Source organism: Sinocyclocheilus anshuiensis, unplaced genomic scaffold (assembly GCF_001515605.1).
Source record: "Sinocyclocheilus anshuiensis isolate Anshui unplaced genomic scaffold, SAMN03320099.WGS_v1.1 scaffold630, whole genome shotgun sequence".
In the NCBI taxonomy this organism is placed as follows: domain Eukaryota; kingdom Metazoa; phylum Chordata; class Actinopteri; order Cypriniformes; family Cyprinidae; genus Sinocyclocheilus; species Sinocyclocheilus anshuiensis.
The window spans coordinates 153,849-173,819 of NW_015542353.1; the positions used below are offsets into that span (position 1 = coordinate 153,849).

Here is a 19,971-nt window from a genome sequence, read left to right on the forward strand (position 1 = left end):
GAATAAAGAAGTTGGATATAGAGGGTGGGTGTGTGTGTGTTTTAGGAATATTACAAAAGCATCCAAACTAAATACTGTACATAGACTTTATTAACCGCCACATAAAGCTTCTCTTCACCTTATCTGAAGCTAGAGGACAGCAAAGCCACCAAAATGCACTCCACATCAAAATAACCTCCCCAAAAAAGCCAGACCTTGAGCAGAAGCATTCTTCATTACAAACACAATGTCCACATCTCATCACAATAATCTTTTTTTTTTAAATATGTGTGTCCTACTTTCTTTGAACAGCATCTTTTATGACTATGGTCTTTTAAAGCTCATTAGGAATATTCTGGGTTGTTTTAATCTTAAAGGCTGGAGACTAAACCAGACTAATTATTGAAGCTTACTAGTAGATCAGTGTTGTTATTGTTAACTAAAACTATTAAAGATCCAAAGATTCATTTACAATGCATTATTCTGGCTTTAATATTGTCACAATGTACTGAAGAATTATTGCAATACGGAAAATATTTGCAGTGTATAAAATAATGTATAAAATAAAATAAACAAAATTCAGTTAATTTGACTATTGTTCTAAAGCAGTTGCACAGAGAATAGTGCCTTTTCAGAATGACATAATTTATCAATCATATCCGCAGAAGTCATATCCCAACTTGATCAGTTAAAAAAAATAAAGTTGGGCACAGATACAGGTGTGTGGAAGGGACACGTAATCTGTATAGCACTGTTTACATACTGTTGAGTTTGACAAACAAATGACAATAATGCATAACCTAATGCTCCTCCACCTAGAAGTATTCCCACAAGAACAAACAAACAGTGTCTAATATCTGCTTTAAACCCTCAACCCATTTGTCTGGTAGGGTGGCATATTACTGTACTACTTTCATACAAATTTGATACATACTTTTTACAAAGAGAGGAGTTGATATTAGTGTTTGCGGTAATGTATAGCGGTAGTGTATGATTTAGAAATACACTGTTAAAAGTTGTCTATGTAAAGTCTGTACACTCCTTATAATGCTGTATGGGATTCTGGACATTACAGAAGTATGACAGTATTCATGTAGACTGAGCCATTCACCAGCACCAGCATAAACACACAGACTTATGTCACAGGCAATGAAAAATCAGGAACTCTGTCTTTTTGGCTATTTTAAATGCTGCTGCTAAACACAATTCTATGCAAAACAGGCATTAAATATACATCACTCTTACTATTTGGTATTTGGACAGCTGTTTAGAGCATATGAATTACCCTTTTCCCAATTACAGGTTTGAGAAATTTCAGCAAAGTGAAATTCAGACTCTGTAAAGCAAGGTGAAAAATACAGATGTACATTTATGTGTAATAGTGAAGTTCTCCTGAGCATTGCAATTAATGAACTTTAAGCAGTCTTACATTGGAAATGACTATAATATTTTGGAATATATATTTAAAAAAAAAAGCAAAACAAGTGGCTCAAGCGTTTATCTATTGAAATTCTACACTAGTTCAAAGTAATACAAAGCAGAAATTTTATTCAGCGAGGCTGCATTAAATGATCAAAAGTGACAGTAAATACATATACAGTATAATAAATGCTGTTCTTTTTAACTTTCTATTCATCAAAAAAAAAAAAAAAATGCTGAAAAATAAATTGTTTCTAAGCAGCACATTTTCTGAATGATTTCTGAAGGATCATGTGACACTGAAGACAGGAGTAATAATGCTGAAAATTCATCTTTGCATCACAGCAATAAATTACATTTTTAAATATATTCAAATAGAAAACAGTTCTTTTAAATTGTAACAATTCCACAATTTTACTGTATTTTTGATCAAATAAACGCAGCCTTGGTGAGCAGAAGAAACATCTTTAAAAAAACATTTAATAAATCTTACCAAACCCAAACATTTGAACAGTAGTGTACAGTACATTTTTTTATTTATTTTTATTTAATTACATTCACTTAATGCTGTTACATTTAAAACAATTCGTTATTTTGTATGCCAGAATGTGTCAAAGATATTTTTTCTCCTTACAAGGAAATCTAAATGTATTAAAACTGAATGAACAGAGAAAAAAAATCAATTTAAAATCACAATCAGTAAGTTAGAAATTAGATTAAGAGTGAGTGAACTACCAAAACTAGTCACAATTGACTATTTTATTCTGTTGACAGCCCTAAAAAAAAAGCAAAGTTTTTACCATGACTGAAGATGTCTGAAAAACACAGTTTCAGTACAAAACAAAATCTGACAATATACAGAATATTTTTGGTGTTTTGATATGTTTAACCCTAAAAGCTACCACAATATACCATAAACCTCTATTTGCTGCTAAATGAAGACACACCATTGTTCTCAGATTGTGCTCAAGAATTTTTAGGTTCACAGAGTCTCTATATTCTAGATTTTCTGACAGTTGTTTGAATGAATATCCTTAAACACTAGTTACAGCTGCCATTCTTAAATCCAAAGAACATTTCAGATTTTTTATTTATTTATTTTTTGGAACTCTTCAAATTTTGGAAAAATATAATGCATAAAATCGAAGTGGCCACAAAGCTAACTAGCACTGCCAAAATCAGAAATGCCCACAAAAAAGCAGCTAAAACTACTTGCAGCTACTAAAACATTGCTATACAGCAAGAGGCACAGAACTGTTTTGACATTAAAGCCTACCTCCGATGGTTAGAGCACTTAGACGTGTCTTGACATGTGTAAGGTCTGGAGAGGCAGTAGCAGGGAAGAAAAATCCACTGGGAGTTAGTGATTCCCAAAACCTCACAAAGATAATCCCAATGAGAGAGACTAACAAACGTTAAACTACAGCACAGCTACACTAATGATATCTAAAGGCTTGTGCACACCAGGACGATTATCGCCGACGTTTAACTAAACAAAGTGACTAAACAAAGTGCCAAACAATGTGAGTGTGCACACCGACGTGCAAAACACGAGGCGTAAAAGCATAAATTATTTTAAAAATAATTGTTTTTTTTGTTTGACGCGCCGCGTTAAAAACTGTCCGACCAATGAGATTGGCACTTTTGTTTACGTGCCTGGAGCTGCTGAAGTTACAGTAAAACACGACTTGGTGGCGCTCAAGCACAAAACGGTCTTGCCGAGCACACATTGATACCTAACGACGAAGAGGAAGTAAGTAGACCAAGAAGATGCATCGAGGCAAGATGAATGTAGAGCTGCTGGTCTCATTGGTGTCTGAACACAAATGGCTTTACGACAAACGTGACAGCGACTACAAAAAACTCGATAAAAGGGAGTTGTTATGGAGAGGAATTGCAGATCAAATAGGATTCGATGTGTACCGGGGTATTTCTGTTTTTCATTAAGCTCCATCTAATGTCAGGGAGTGAATTTGCACGTTCACTCGGCTCATCGCCTGCGAAAATCACTAGGGTATGAACACAAAAGACACGTCGAAAAACGTCGGCGATAAGCGCACGCGATAATTGTCCCGTGTGCACGAGGCTTAAAGAGTCACTTACTGAGGTGAACCACGCATCTTAATATGGATTCCAGACAAAACACAACTTTTCTTTACTGAATCACACCAGGCACCAAACCAAGCAATTCCTGCAGCCGTCACGGTTTCAAGGCCCATGATAAATCACAGCCTTCATGACTGGAGAAGATCATGCTGAAATTAAATCCCACACACTGCCAGGCAGAGCCAAGACTAGCTACAGAAAGGATAAACACTGTACTTTCAAAGAAAATGCTTATTTACCATAAAGATTTTACACTTGAGAGTCATAATTTAGCTTTTAGTCCTCTCTCTCTTTTTTTAATTTTGGAGTTATTATTTATTTTTTACAGTGTAGTTTGTGCAAATGCTGGGAAACCTGGCAAGGAGCCTGAAAAATATGTACTAAGAGGGTATGAAGTAGATATAAAATGCTGCTTCTCAAGAAAGCAAACAAAATACTGTTTTTGGAAATTTGCACCCTTTAAATATGTCAGAACACCTTTAATGTATGTTCCTCTATATACAGTGACAATGCACAGAGTGCAAATGATTTTATGAGCTGTCCTCTTATACAAGTGCAGCAATAAATGCTCACATACGCTCATACCTACATCAATATACACACAAAAGGCACTGCCGAGTGAAAATAAATTATGAAATTAATACATGTTTTGAAAGTACTGGTTCAACACATTAAAAAAAGGATTCTTTTGAATTATTTAAAAAAATGTACTGTTGTAGTTTATGTATGCGAGTAACTAGTTAAACAAATCACCTATAGGGAATTATCAGATCTAGAGGGACTTTTTTTTGCATTCACTTTGTGGCAAAATATGCCGAATAAAAACAATACAATTAATTAAAATATTTACTACATTAACATACTAAGGCAGGAAATTATAGCCTGACATGAACGTTTTTATTTGCTGTTTATAAATTGGGCACAGATTAAATTTATAATTGTAGTAAGGTATAAATATAGATGAATGGAGTTAATTCTATTATATCTTAGATGGCGTGCAGTGGTATTCTGAAGTCCCCTCCCGTTTTTCTTAATTCACATTTAATTTCTATTTTATGGTAAAACCGTGTCCAGGTTAAACATAACCCAGATGTTGGTTACACAGGTGTTTATGCATTAGTCTCTGAAGGAAATAAAGGAGCTGAGAGGCATTAGGGCATCAGGGTTAGTAAACTACTTGGCAAAGCTTAGCAGTGAGAGGAGAGATAAAGAAACACTTTCACCATTTTACATTAGATCAGCTTCAGGTATCAGTTTAATCTTTCGCCAAAACATCTATAAAATGGTTACTACATATTAATATATTAGGGACATACATTTTCATTAAAATGTTATCTTACTAGGCAAATTCATTCAGTGTATTAAACCTTTCACTAAATGACTGCCAATAACAGAATGTTGCTATGCAACAAATAAGTGATATGGCAAACAGGTGTTTTAGCTTGACTGAAATGCTTTTATGGACCAATCAGATGCCAAGACTTCTTGTGCTTTAATAGAAGCCATATTTAATATCATGAAAGAAATGTGGGTTTGTATAGAAGTACAGTCTGATCAACATGTTTTCAGGTGCTATGTAAGTTCCCAGGATTTCTGAATGCTCAACACCTAGGTTTAGTGTTGTTATGGTCAACTAAAACTAAAACGATTTAATTTTAATTTTATTATTAAATTTTAATTAAGTTGAAATTAAACCCACTGTATGTAGTTTTGTGTATTTTTGCAACTTCAGCATCCCCTACAGTAAAGTCAGTGAAACTCGCTGTGGTAAACATATCACTGTCGCAATTATAGAGGACAGCTGTACACATTAGGGATGGGCGACACCTCTTATTTTATTTTCGATCCGATACCGATACCGATATTTTCAAGCCCAGTATCGCCGATACCGATACCTCTAAACTAAACTAAACTGATCTTTTAAATTATTAAAAGAATATAATCAGTAATTATACTCACTTAATATTAGATTTTAAAGCCATGTTTTTTAACATTTCATAGGCCTTTTTTGTTTACACTGTCAGAAATAAAATATACTATAATTGTATTTTAGCCCTTTACTGGGGCAGTAACCTCAAATGTGCAACTATACCCCTAAAAGTGAGCATATTAGTACCATACAAGTACGCATGCTTTAAGGGTAGCTAAGTTACAAAGGTGCACCTCTGAGGGTACCTCATGAAAAATAAAGTACTACCATGTATTATTATTATTATTACAATGGTAAATTTGTGGTTACTGCAGTTTTACTACAAATACTAAACTGTGGTTACTGTAATAAAACCATGGTTAATTTTTGTAAAAAGGCGTTACCAAGGCTGCACTTATTTGAGAAAGAAAAAAAGAAAAAGAAAAACAGTAAAAGCAGCAATATTGTGAAATATAACAATTAAAATAACTATTTTCTATTTTAGTATATTTTAAAATGTAATTTAAAATGCATCTGTGATCAAAGCAGAATTTTCAGCATCATTACTGCAGTCTTCAGTGTCACATGATCCTTCAGAAATCAGGAAACGCAGCCCTATTTAAACAAGCACTCTGAGCCATGCGTCAGCAGCGAACGCTGTCTGTGATGGATTGGTTCTGTCTTTCAGTATTTGCGTGTGTTCTGATGAGCAGGAGAAATGGTTCTATCCAACACAATTATTCGCTAATATAGTCTATTTTTCCACTTAGAAGCTTTTTTTTATGCACCGAATTTCTTCATAAGTAGATAAAATTAATGGTTTAAAAAATGCATTTTAGAATCGATATTTTTATGTGAGGATCGATCCTTTCGATACAACATCAGTATCGAAAGTATCGATACTTAAGGATCAATCCGCCCATCCCTAGTACACATGCATTTGTTGCTGCCATCAAGTAATCCTCCTTTTTCACAGAATTTTAAACCAGTTCACCAAATTTATATACTCCTAGAACAGTTTGGAGGGAAGCGTGGGAAATAAACAAAATCTATCACTTTATTAGATGTCAGCGTACCATGAGAATCATTTTGAAACTGATATTTCAAGGTAAAAAAAAACAACAACAAAAAAAAAAAACTTTATTACAGTTGCTTAAATAAAATAGAAATATGTGACCCTGGACCACAAAACCAGTCATAAGGGTCAATTTTTTGAAATTGAGATTTATACATGGTCTGAAAGCCAAATAGATACGCTTTCCTTTGATGCATGGTGAGTTAGGATAGGACAATATTTGGCCGAGATGCAACTATTTGAAAATCTGGAATCTGAGGGTGCAAAAAAAATCTAAATATTGAGAAAATCGCCTTTAAAGTTGTCCAAATTAAGTTCTTCGCAATGCATATTAATAATCAAAAAATAAGTTTAGATAGATTTACGGTAGGAAATTTACAAAATATCTTCATGGAACATGATCTTTACTTAATATCCTAATGATTTTTGGCATAAAAAAATTCGATAATGTTGACCCATACAATGTATTTTTGGCTATTGCTACAAATATACCCATGCGACTTATGACTGGTTTTGTGCTCCAGGGTCACATATTAGACAAAAAACTTAAAATTATGGGCTAGATTTACTAACAGCTTGCGCCAGTTCAAGCAGTCTTTTGGTGTTAAAGGGTTAGTTCACCCAAAAATGAAAATTCTGTCATTAATTACTCACCCTCATGTCGTTCTAAACCTGTAAGACCTAGGTTCATCTTCAGAACACAAATTAAGATATTTTTGATGAATTCTGAGAGCTCTCTGACCCTCCCATAGACAGCAATGTAATTACCACGATAAAGGTCCAGAAACGCAGCAAGGAGATCGGTAAAATAATCCACGTGACATCAGTGGTTCAACCGTAATTTTACGAAGCTACTAGAATATTTTTTGTGCGCAAAAGAAAACAAAAATAATGACTTTATTCAACAATTCGTCTCCTCCACGTCACCCTGGCACCATTTTGGAGAATATCCACTGAACGTAAACAGCGTATGCTATTCTGTGTCAGCTGTGTCACGCGGATACGTTGTTTTCGTTCAAATCAAAGCGTAAACAACATAGAAAACGTATCCGTGTGATTACATAAACTAAATTTTCATGAAATGCACCAATGTATCGACCTGTTTTTGTTCATAACTACCACTGAAGTAAATTATACTTAATACTACTCAATGTAACTAATAGCAGAATATAGGCTGCGTTTACACGGCAACATAATACAGCTGTCAGTTTCATATTTTGAACTTAATACGTTTATGTTCATACATTTAGTTTTTTATGAGTGTGACTGCTGCATTCTATATCCGAAGTGACACCTGCAAATTCTCAGGACAAATTTTCAACTGCATTCTTAGCAAACCTGCACTGACAGCTAGTTGTTTGTCAGGTCATATAATGCGAGAACTGATATCGACATTGCCATCTTTGATAATGTCATTATGGTAGGGCTGTGCAAAAAATCGAATGCGATTTTCATGCGCATCTCGTCAGTAAAGCCGCTCCTGTGATTAGTAGTAAATCTCCAGCACGTGCGTTCAGATGGAGCGGCATTTACTACACAGAGCCGTAGTTCGCATGGGATTCATTGCTGATTTTGAACGTGATTTTGTGTAGCTTGTCAGGGAACTACAGCTCTGTGTAGTAAATGCCGCTCCATCTGAAAAACTGGAGATTTACTACTAATCACAGGAGCGGCTTTACTGACGAGATGCGCATGAAAATCGCATTCGATTTTTTGCACAGCCCTACATTATGGTAAACTGAGAATACGGTTGTGACTTGTTTACAGTGAGTGTTGAACTATTCACATTGGGCTGAATTTATTTACTGTCTTTAAATGATGCCCTAAAATTAGTTAATTATTAAACTACTAACTGAAAAAGAATCAATAGATTAATTGATTTAATTAGCTGCAGGCTTACAAGTGATGGTACTTTCATCCATCAGTCTCATTTGCATTCTCCTCAAAGTATTCTCTCTATGGTCATTAATTTGTACAGATGCTTGATGGAGAAGAATGTAAAAACCTTAATCAACAGTTTAACTAGAATGTGAATCGAGAGGTTTATCCTTCCGATTACAGTCTGCCATCAGACCACTGATGGCTCCTATAAGAGTTTCTGCATCATCTAGCATTGGTCCACGATGGATACAAGTACAAATGTAAAATGACATGATGTCTGGAAACCAGCAACCATATCAAGTCTAACCTCTCCAGCAGAACAGTGTGCAGAAAAAAGAAAGTTTGCTTGTGTGCTTGTAACGGCAAGGTCAAAACATATAAGCAAGCCAATCTCTACAAAGACTGGTCTAGCAAAGCACGTCGTTCCAGCCACCTTAAGCGTGATACTGTACAGGAAGGGGCGGAGCTGCTATCTTAAAGTGATGTATAGCCTTCTCCTTTTGTAGAAGCCAAATACTGTGCTGCTGGCCTTGATCACAGCAAACCCAGAATTACAACAGTCAGTCTAAATATAAAAAAAATCTAAAACTGCTTTCCAGAAAAGTTGATGAGTTTCTTCAATCATGAATTTAACACACTACCATCATTCTGAATAAGTTATGAAGGTGGAGCTGAGATTCAATCACCAACCGTCATGGAAAGCAGTTTCTAACCAAGGTTTGGCGGACATTCATAATTCCTCACCGAGTTTATCTGATGACGTAATAATGTCAGTGGGAACGCACGAATCCAGATCAGCATCCATAATCCCAAGAGGGTCCAGCTGAGCCACATGGTGACCACGTATCTACAGGAGACAAGAGGTCCCCCCACAAACATGGGAGCCGAGCGCAAAACCACCCACAAGGAAAAGATATAGAAGGGGGGAAAAAGAGGGCACAGAAGAGGAAGTGCAGAACAGCAAGTGAACAAGAAGGTCGAGATGATATAGGAAGTGTGATTGAAGATGAAATGAAGTGTCGGGTGCAGAGGGGGTTGGGGTATAAGAGTTGAAAAACAGGGGAAAGAAGAAATGAGAGAAAGAGGGACAGATAAAGGGACGGGGAAAGCGACAATCACACAAAACAGGCTCATTAATGGTGGTCTGTTGAGCTGTGGGGGACAGAAAACATTTCTCACCAACATGCTGGAACCCAGTAGCTACTGGGGCCTCGTCAAAATTTACACAACTGATGCCAAGTGGGTCGAGGTTTGCATTGTGATGCCCCATTACCTGGAAACAAGGCAACAGCAGTCACAAGACATTAGGAGTTCACTAAGCAGATCCCATGAATTGAGCCCAATCTTTCACAGTGTCACAAATGTGTGATGTGAAACGATACAACCAAAATGAGGTATTGCACAATTTGGCATTTTCAATCAAACGGGACTATCTGCTAGAGGTCGAACAATATTTCATTTTACCAATTAACTGCCACATTTATGGAACCATTTATTTGCTTTATGAAACTACCGGTTATTGGGAAAATCAGTGGTGATAGTTGGTGAACCTGATCACTTGTTTTAGTGTTGCTGTTTATTCATGTTCCTATGTGGCCTGTGCCAGAGGATTATTATTAGCCACTGTGCAATAAATCAAAGTCAAGGATGGAAACTGTTCACCTGTCATCATAATTCAGCATTGTAAATAAAAAATATGTTAGTTATGATCTGCATTTTTACTTTGTAGTTTCATATGACATTCAAAACAAAATCGTCAGTGTGATGAGGCCCATTTATTTTTTCATTTGATTTATTTTTAAACTCTGTCATTACTGTTAATTTCACAAATATTTAGCACTAATTAAAATTTTAACTGAAAAGTTGAAAGTTTGCATTCATATTTCTTTATTATTAGAAACTATCGACTACATTAAAGGGGTCATATGATGCGATTTCAATTGTTCCTTTCTCTTTGGAGTGTTACAAGCTCTTGGTGCATAAAGAGTTCTTTTTAGCAACATCATATGACCCCTTTAATCAATTATTGGCTATATTTTTCACCTTAGTTATCGGCAAACCGCAACACTGGTCGACCTCTGCTATCTGCTTAGTGAATGTTCTCCTGTGACCTCAAAAGCACATCTTCTCATTTTTTTTTACAAAATGAACATGGATCTCTTACCTTGTTAAAGGTTCACGCTGCAAACTCATTAAAGGCAGCACTGAGATATCAATTTTAAGCCAATATTTTTAAAGAAGCAACTGCACAGGGGTTTTAAAATCTGTGTGTGTACCTGATAGGCCCTGATGAGGGACTGGACTGCCAGATGGTCTTCCACGAGTTTCTCCACATTCGGCTGGGCCCCCACCAGAGACTGGGCCTGAGCGAGCCCGGCCAGACTCACTCCCATTGGAGGAGGACTCTGGTAGGCTGAACCTGGGGGGGCACCAGCATTAGCATTCCTGAAGAAAATGTCCCAAGACTGGAGAACAGAAAAGGGGCCAGGATTTAGTTTAGGATTTAGTCAGCTTAATTACAGTAAGTTGCAATCAATAGCTTAAAAAACATACTGAATTGGATATGAAGATATTACTAAACTCATTTTGAACATCATCTAATGAAGCAGACAAAAATCCAAAGGTCTAAACCCTTTTACATAGTACGTAAGTTTGGACTGTTTCACAGTAACAGTGACAAAAACAGTGTGAACAAAAAACTATAATAAAACTCTTGGTTAATTTTCACCAAATTAAACATCTGTGGAATACATAAATGGATTTATATTGTTTTTGAACATGACCCAACTATAAAACATGTCTGATAATGCAGCATTTGTGCTACAGACATAGATGGATGTATCAGACTATAAATCATGTGGCTCGTTAGGAAAACTAGAAACAGCTGGATTAATACTTAATACAATATTTCAAGGCCTTTTCCATTAAAATAACCCTCACATTTAGGGTAGAGAGTGAGACCATTAATTCTACTTTTTGTGTTTCTAAATGCCTTACCAATACAATGTGAAGTTGTAGAAAATGTTCAGGGATTGTGGTCCTGAAGATCTATCATAATTGAGCTGGAGCTTTACAATTCATTCACATTCATATAAACAATATAAACAACATAACATTTTCTTTTAAAGCATGCGTGTACATTTACACATAATATTGATAATATAATTTCAGTAATGATGGTGTTGGAGCCTTTTGAAAGGTATATGAAATGGATGTCAGTGACCTTATTAATACTTTTTAACATGAGTCAAATTTCACATGACGACACAGAGTTTGTCCTTGTTCTTGCATGGTGAACATGGTGAACAATTCTATGAGACTCCGCATTGAGTTTGCAGTGACACAACTAACGACTCTGAACAGGTGTGGGTTGACATTGTGATTTGTCAAATAACAGGCACTAAACAAACTCAAAGCCTGTCACTGGAAAGAAGAACTGTTTGCAATTCAGCTCCAAAGTTATAAGACAAAAGCCCTATACAGGTATGGGTCTGGTGAATGAATTTCTATGACCCCTCCTAGTTTGTGATTTTTAAATAAACCAGTTAGATTTCCATTTGCCAGTTACCATAGATCTGAACAATTCTACTTAAAGGGGTAATTCACTGCTGGCAAGATGGGCTTTTAATTAAAACTTGGCGGTCTATAGTAGTAGAGAGGTGAAAGGTTCTTTTTTTTTTTTTTTAATTGGGACGAGATAAAGTACAGGCAAATGTAGTCATGGAGGGTCACTGACCTGCAGAGTTTAGCTCCAACCCTAAAAAAGCTCACCTGCCTGCAGCCTTCTAGTAATCCTGAAGATCTTGATTAGCTAGTTCAGGTAAAGCCACTAGAAGGCAAGCCTGCAACCATTGGCCGAAAAAGCATAATGGCTTAAGCTAACGCTTCCAGACTGGCAGTAGGTGGGAAAGGAGACCAGAGGCCGTTTTTTTTAATGGATGTCAATGGAGGAGAGGCTTCACTTCGCTGAATAAACAGCTTTTTAGAGGAAACGGCTCATCATTTAATGAATCGACAGCCTATCTGCTAATCTTCAACATGTGTTTTAGACAAAACAATACTTTTGGATTTAACTATTTTTTAGAGTTTACCACGGGAAAAAAAAATGCCGTTTTATAAGAAAAGTCACTGACTTTTTGCGACAGATGGGATACAGCTTATGGCATTTCCCATTCATTCCTATGGTATCTGTAAACGCCGATTGAGTGTTGTACAACTCTGACTGAAATTCAATGACGTCAAGGCTGTAATGTGATTGGTTATTAAGGGACACGTAATCAGAGTTAGCCGTTACGCTTTATCCAATGGTAAGTAATACAGACCCTCTCATCTCCTTATAGTAAGAATCTCTGGTTCAGGTGCGTTTGATTAGGGTTGGAGATAAACTCTGTAGAACAGTGGCCCTCCATGACTGAGTTTGCCCATTCCTGGGACTAAATGATTTAGTGAAAACTTTCAAAAATGGCTGTGGCGTTCCCTTTTGCCAAAAAGGATGGGTAACTTCAACACCCATAATGTAGGCTTTGTATTTAGATTTATGCATTACTCTCTTATAAGGCAGTTTAAGGTTAACAACACTAAAACAGAATAATATAAGGTGAGGTAACTCGGACAAAAAAAAAAAAAAGTTGCAACTGGAATAAAAACTACAGCAACAACATTTAAAACACAAAACCTTCAGAACCTTAGTGAATGTCTGATCTAGAAGGGGCAAAGAGACCTGGGCTGTGTTTCCCAAAAGTCTCTACGATCAACTTAACTTACAATGCTTTTGAGAATTGCAGCCCAGGTCCAGTTTACTTAGGCTTAATGCACAGATCTGATCTTTTGACCATATCCGATGTTTTGGCCCGCCTGTTTACATTTACTTAGACTCGACTGGTATCCAACATCTGTTTTTACATTAACTCACTCCCAAAATGACTGTCAGTGATCACTTTACTATGCACATGGTAGACCCTCAGGTTTTGCATGACTGTGCTATTAAAATTATTTATATAATTCACATCGAGTGGCCAATATTATTTGCCAGCATGGACAACAGCTGCCATGGATGTTCTGCAGCACAAAATCTGACTGAACGGATAAAGACCAGAAAATAACAGTAATTTTCATGTTATTTAGGGCTGCACGATAAATCGCATGCGATATTTAACGCGCATCTTGTCAGAAAGCCGGTTCTGTAATCTCGCATGCGATTTATCGTGCAGCCCTAATGTTATTTTATCTACAGCTTGTTAGATGTAGAATTATGAGTTGAAATAAAGTTGCGCCGTAAGATTATATTTATATGAATGAATTCCAATGATTTCATGAGAAGCGAGCATGTGAGCGAGTAGCCAACAGCTAAGTTGTCACCACATTGCTGAGAAATATAATGTAGCTTTTAGTAGCAAAGCTGTTGTATTTATATAACACATGGGGCAGGGGTTGAAAATCAGCTCCTGAATGTTGCGCAATTCAATATGTATATGTTCCCACCTCAATAAAACATGAGCGCATACAGCACTCCGGCATTAAAACGATATCTTTATGGTCAAACATGTCGTCCTCACATTGTGGTGGCTCGGAGTTCTGAGGGGAATAGGATATGTTTAGATGTAGGTTAGATGTCCAGATATCGGATATGTATCTGATTTAACACCCCATTTGAAAGTGGCTCAGATCAGATATGAAGGAAAAACGATCTCATGCGGATTTTTGTTTTGTGTCACGTGTGCAACAAATTCCGATCGGTGTCAGATGGGAGCAAAAACTTTTTTTTGTGCCAGTGTAAACGCAGTCTTGTATACATGGTTTCTGCAGGTCTTATAAAATGTAAATGTAAGGCTTTTTAAGACCAATAAATAATTTAAAGAATAAATTGAAGGGAACACAATGCATCAATATGTTCTCTAAATGTACATGTCTAGGGAGCGCACAATGAGTTATAAACCAATCTCCATTATTTTTAATTCATTTTACAAAAAAAACAAAAAAGTTTGGATAGCTCGAGTACTCAAATATGGAAATAACTTATTATACCTTCTGATCACACTGCAAAAAGTGTTGTTGTTCCTCAGTACTTTTGTCTTGTTTTCCAGTGTCTAAAGTTTCTTAAATCATAATACATTTACCTGAGAAGCAAAATGACATAAGATTTTTTTTTGTGAAACTGAGGAAAATGATGAGCCAAAAACAAACAAACATATATTTGCCAATGGGTTCAGAAAAAAGATGTACTTAATTCAATAGGAAAACAAGTTTTCATTTCCAATTGACAGATATTTGTTCTTGTTTCAAACATAAACTCACTTAATTTCATTTCATTCATTTCTCAGAAAACAAGACTTCATATCTTAATTTTGCATCTCAAGTAAATGTATCTTGATTTAAGGTTGTTTAGATATTTGTACTGGAAAACAAATACTCAAGTAGATACTAATTTTTAGTAATGCATTTAATGGCATAACTTTATAAATTTAAAACTTATTGCTCTGATTTAACACCATTAAGGCCTTAAATGAAGACTTTAAAGGGTTAGTTCACCCAAAGATGAAAATTAGGCTGCGTTTTACTCACCCCCGAGGCATCCTAGGTGTATATGACTTTCTTCTTTCAGCCGAATCCAGTCGGAGTTATATTAAAAATTGTCTTTGATCTTTCAAGCTCTATCATTTCAGTCAGCGGGTGTTGCATTTCTTCAGTCCAAAAGACCTGAAATAAAAAGCGCCCTTATTTCATTCATTTCTCAGAAAACAAGACTTCATATCTTAATTTTGCATCTCAAGTAAATGTATCTTGATTTAAGGTTGTTTAGATATTTGTACTGGAAAACAAATACTCAAGTAGATACTAATTTTTAGTAATGCATTTAATGGCATAACTTTATAAATTTAAAACTTATTGCTCTGATTTAACACCTTTAAGGCCTTAAATGAAGACTTTAAAGGGTTAGTTCACCCAAAAATGAAAATTAGGCTGCGTTTTACTCACCCCCGAGGCATCCTAGGTGTATATGACTTTCTTCTTTCAGCCGAATCCAGTCGGAGTTATATTAAAAATTGTCTTTGATCTTTCAAGCTCTATCATTTCAGTCAGCGGGTGTTGCATTTCTTCAGTCCAAAAGACCTGAAATAAAAAGCGCCCTTCCATAAAAAAAGTGTCTCACACGGCTCCGGGGGGTGAGCAAAGGCCTTCTGTAGCGAATTGATGCGTTTTTGTAAGAAAAATATCCATATTCAAAACGTAATAATCACTTGAATCTAGCTTGCGCTCACTGTTGTAAACGGAAGCAGCTCCGGGCAGATGATGTATGGAGGTTGGCTTTGCGCATGCACCGCTCAGAAGTGACGCACGCGGAAACGCAGCGGAGAGATCAAAACAAAACAACAGTCAAGAATTAGATGTACAAAATGAGGATTTGTAAAGCAGAATGTCGGAGGATTTGGATATAAGCCAAGACTGAAAGTGTAGGAATCCTTCAGGTTGAGTGCAGTGTAGAGTAACACAACCCTCCTCCTCCTATTGGTGCGAGCGAGCAGTCAGTCACGGGTGTGTATGATGGCTGAAGGAGCTTCCTCTGGAACTTACGCGATCGGCAACCAGCTGTTTATTGTTTTATTGCAGCCAATCTCTGTTCTGGACTTGCACAAACTGCATTGCAATGCATATCATTTTCCAAATGTCATTTATGTGAAAATATGAAGTCTGTAAACGCCCGTTAACAGAGGCCAGAGACGCTGAAGACGGACGCACAGAGAAAAATACTGTAGCAGGCATGATTCACAAAGTATTGGAAGAAAACCCTAAATATTGATTTGGGGGTTTATATGAATGTGTTTCTGAGGGGAACGGACTGTCTTCAGAAACGTTTAGATTGTATTTTCTTTTCATCTCGTATAATTCACATTAAAGCAGTGTTTCAGCCAGATTTAAAATTAACACATTTTAGAGCTGTAACAACAATACCGTGATACAGTGATATTTTTGCTTAAGGTTATCGTACCGTCAAAATCTCATACCGGCCCATGCCTAGTCGGAGGATTTCGATATAAGCCAAGAGGAGACTGGTTTTCCTTTGCTAAAGTAAGGAAACTTTGCTTCTTTTGATCCTGTAAACAAACGTTGGTTTTCACGAGACTCGCCGGCGCATGCGCAGCGCTGAACTCATACGTCATGCTCCCGGAGCTGCTTCTGTGTACAACTGCTGGCGCAAGCTAGATTAAAGTGATTATTACATTTTGAATATGGATATTTTTCTTACAAAAACGCATCGATTCGCTACAGGAGGCCTTTGCTCACCCCCCGGAGCCGTGCGAGACACTTTTTTTTAATGGAAGGGCGCTTTTTATTTCAGGTCTTTTGGACTGAAGAAATGCAACACCCGCTGAGTGCAACGATAGAGCTTGAAAGATCACGCAGAAACATGTTCTATACGGGACGATTCTAAAAAAAATGTGATGTAATGCGATCTTGTAACACAATAACAAAAATAAAACTGAATCCAAGAATATGTAATTGCCTTAAGGACAGGGGAAATATCCATACACAGAACATTGAGCAAAACATTAACCCAAGATACCCTGGACCTTGTACTCACTTTTGAACTGTGAAGGTGGTTATTATAACTGAGGGTTATTCCATAAAACCTCATTAGAAGTACAGTGGGTGAAAACAACTAAACACTCATAAAGACGCTGCGTGTCACTGTGTCCTGGAACCGGCACACGCTCATGACTGCTCTAAAAATACTACAGGGATCTCAGTAATGTGACCTTACACATACAAGTTGCAACCCAGCATCTGCACAGACGGAAACTCAGTGTATACTTGCATTGGAATTGTTTTTTGCCTTTGTTATGATGAAATGCCCAAAACTTTTTCTTAGGGACTGGGTTAAAGATATATAAATGGAAATTGGGAACAGTCAGGAGGACATGACCACTGGCACCACTGAAAGAGAGGTCTCTTCATTCCTTCTTCCCATAATCCACCTGCACGTCCTCTGCCTCTTACCTTGTGCACACTCTTGGGATTCTCCAACCATGCATAGTACATCTCCTCGACATAGTTAGAGCTCGTTCCGTTCAGAAACGGCTCTGCGGCCACCGGTGCTGTGTAGCACCTGAATGGCTGAAACGTCCTAGGGGTGGCCGCTGGCCTCTGCTGTGATAGATTTTTAGCAGTCTGTGAGGCCGTGATCGGCCGGAGCCGTGCTGCACAAGTCCTTAAGCGGTGCATCGCAGTCTTTTGAACGAGCGCCACCCACACTCACAAGTTCCTGGATGTCCCCAGTGCCACAACAGAAAAGAGAAGCGTCTCCTCCTTCTTCTTTAGCTCAAACGGAAAAGGCGTTTCAATTTCCTGGGGAAGAATGGATAGTTCCAGAAGCCCTTGACCTTTGAATCCTATCTGTGGTTTGTACTCTGAAAAAGGAAAGGAATACACGAGTAAATAAAAAAAAAAAAGGAATAGACAAGTCAGATATATGCATTAAAATGCCTTATGCGTTCATTCCCTGGGTATCACATGAAGGTTTTAATGAGATTTTTAGTGCAAAAGAAACACAAATAGTTATAATCAGGTACAACAGTAACTCATCATCATCATCATGAAAGATCTTCATACAGCTCAGAACGTAATCTCATTTCATATCTGTTTATGCAGTTTTGTGCTTTACGTGGCATAATGGCTGCTTCCAGAGAACAGACAAAGGTCAAAGAGCTAATCAAGCTCCCGATAAAGACCATGAGCTCCAAAGGATTCGTATTTTTGAGAAACAGAACCAAATGTCTTGCAAACTGTAAAAAACTTGGTGTGTTTTAAATATACAAAGTGACTGTGGAATGAAAATGTGCCAGAATGGTTTTGGCTGGAGTACACACAGAGTCACACAGAAATGATAAATATAGAAAATGTTCATCGAATGATGAAAGAAACTATGAGTGAACTTTGAATTTATTTGTCACCCAATTGATATGTGCCACTTTGCCAATAAACAAGAGCATAACTCGGATAACAGTGCCATAATGAGGTCACGATGACTTTTGATTCTTGTACTTTTTGCCACAAGAGAGGTTCAGTATTGCATCTTCACTAATACACGGAAAGAAATTAGGGTCAAAGGTGAGTTTATTTTCATCTCCCAAAAACATACTACAGACTATATGCTAAGCAGAGTTAAAAACATCCTTTGTTTATAATTACTAAAAAATAGTTTATAATTTATAACAATTTACAACATCTGTCACCAGGAGTGTAGAAAACACATAACATTTAATGCATGTTACACTACATACCCTTGACTTATTTTATATCTTAATGAATATTTATGGCATCATTAAATTAATATTTTAACACAACATGTCGTATGCAACTTTGTGAGGAGTTTTTCCTCGCGTTTTAGCAAAGCATTGGCTTTCCTTCATTCCTAAGAAATAAATCACACCCGCTGCTACTGTAATAACCTGAGCTATGCTCTACTTCATTAAAATGAAGAACTGTGAGCGGTGTCCTTTTCCGCTAAAATGAAACTGGTATGACCATGTGGTTGAAATAAACATGGACCCCTTCTCTCCATCCGCACGCCTATGTTTTGACCTTGCGTCCACATTCCACTCCCCTTGATGAGTCGCTGAACACCGCCCGCCCACTGCACTGATTCAGCGCGCTCATTGGCTGGAGATTCCTAACCCCGCCCACCGGACATGCCTAGTGGAAGGCTAATGGAGACACGGAGTGTCAATCAATATGTCCTTTCACTAAACATATGGGTCTTATTAAAATATTAGCAGCCCGTGCTAACCGTCAAATCAGAGGCCGATACTGGAATCCAGTCATGCAACTTTTAACTCTTATTACTACACTGTTATTTTGTGGGACAGTTCAACGTATCTGTTTAATGAATAAAGACACAATATCTACGTCTTTCTGTTGTGAACGGCAATACCTTGAGCTAGCAACAATAATGAGCTAATTTAAGGTCGGTTCAGGCACGGTAGTTTTGTAACTGGATAGTTTAGTATCCTTTAGCCAACGGACTGACACGTAAATACCTAGTTTTGTCATCAAATACCAGGTAACTTTGTGTCACACCAAACAAGAACAAGCTGCCATGCTAATTTGAAGAAGTGAAGAGAGAACCGCGCCTCCTCGTTGGGTATTTTGTCGACGTTGTAATCAAGCATCTATTTAACGACGGATGTGAGTGTGTATACACACAAAAAAAAAACACTTACTTGTGCGAGCAGCCTTTGTGACCGGGTCGTGCACCGGAGATGGTAACAGCTCGCTGAGCCCTGCGCTGCTCGAGACTTCTTCTTCTTCTGGTGTTTTATGGCGGTTTGGCAAACCAGCGAAAGAGGTGCACCTCTGGTGCCACCTACTGATCTGGAGTGTGGAGTGTGCATAAATTTGGAAGAAAGAAATACAGAAGGGAAAAAAAAAAAAAAAAAAAAAAAAAAAAAAAAATGGAATTACATAAACCCATTTGGTCTTATATTTTCCAATACTTCCTTACTTAACTTTTCACATGGATTGTAAAAATTAACTACTTTAACAGTATGCTGCTCGAGACTCTAGAGAACTCTAGAGAACACTAGAACCGTTCCGTCACGAAGAG

At 37.1% G+C, this 19,971-nt stretch overlaps 1 protein-coding gene across 4 annotated transcripts in view; it reads right to left on the bottom strand.

Moving 5' to 3' along the window:
* ogdha (oxoglutarate dehydrogenase a) overlaps window positions 1–19,661 on the bottom strand; it is a 35,211-nt gene extending 15,550 nt beyond the window's left edge. Inside the window, exons 1-6 of one of the 4 annotated variants that reach the window (XM_016490202.1) lie at window positions 19,589–19,661; window positions 17,367–17,776; window positions 10,646–10,834; window positions 9,114–9,216; window positions 2,675–2,719; window positions 1,265–1,315 (exon numbers count right to left, since the gene is read on the bottom strand). In XM_016490202.1, coding sequence (XP_016345688.1) covers window positions 1,265–1,315; window positions 2,675–2,719; window positions 9,114–9,216; window positions 10,646–10,834; window positions 17,367–17,591 — 613 coding nt within the window. In that variant the 5' untranslated portion in view covers window positions 17,592–17,776; window positions 19,589–19,661. Of the gene's footprint in view, window positions 1–1,264; window positions 1,316–2,674; window positions 2,720–9,113; window positions 9,217–9,548; window positions 9,643–10,645; window positions 10,835–17,366; window positions 17,777–19,588 lie in introns of all 4 variants that reach the window. The other 3 variants (XM_016490203.1, XM_016490204.1, XM_016490205.1) reach the window with 3 other exon arrangements.
* Window positions 19,662–19,971: the final 310 nt, after the last annotated feature.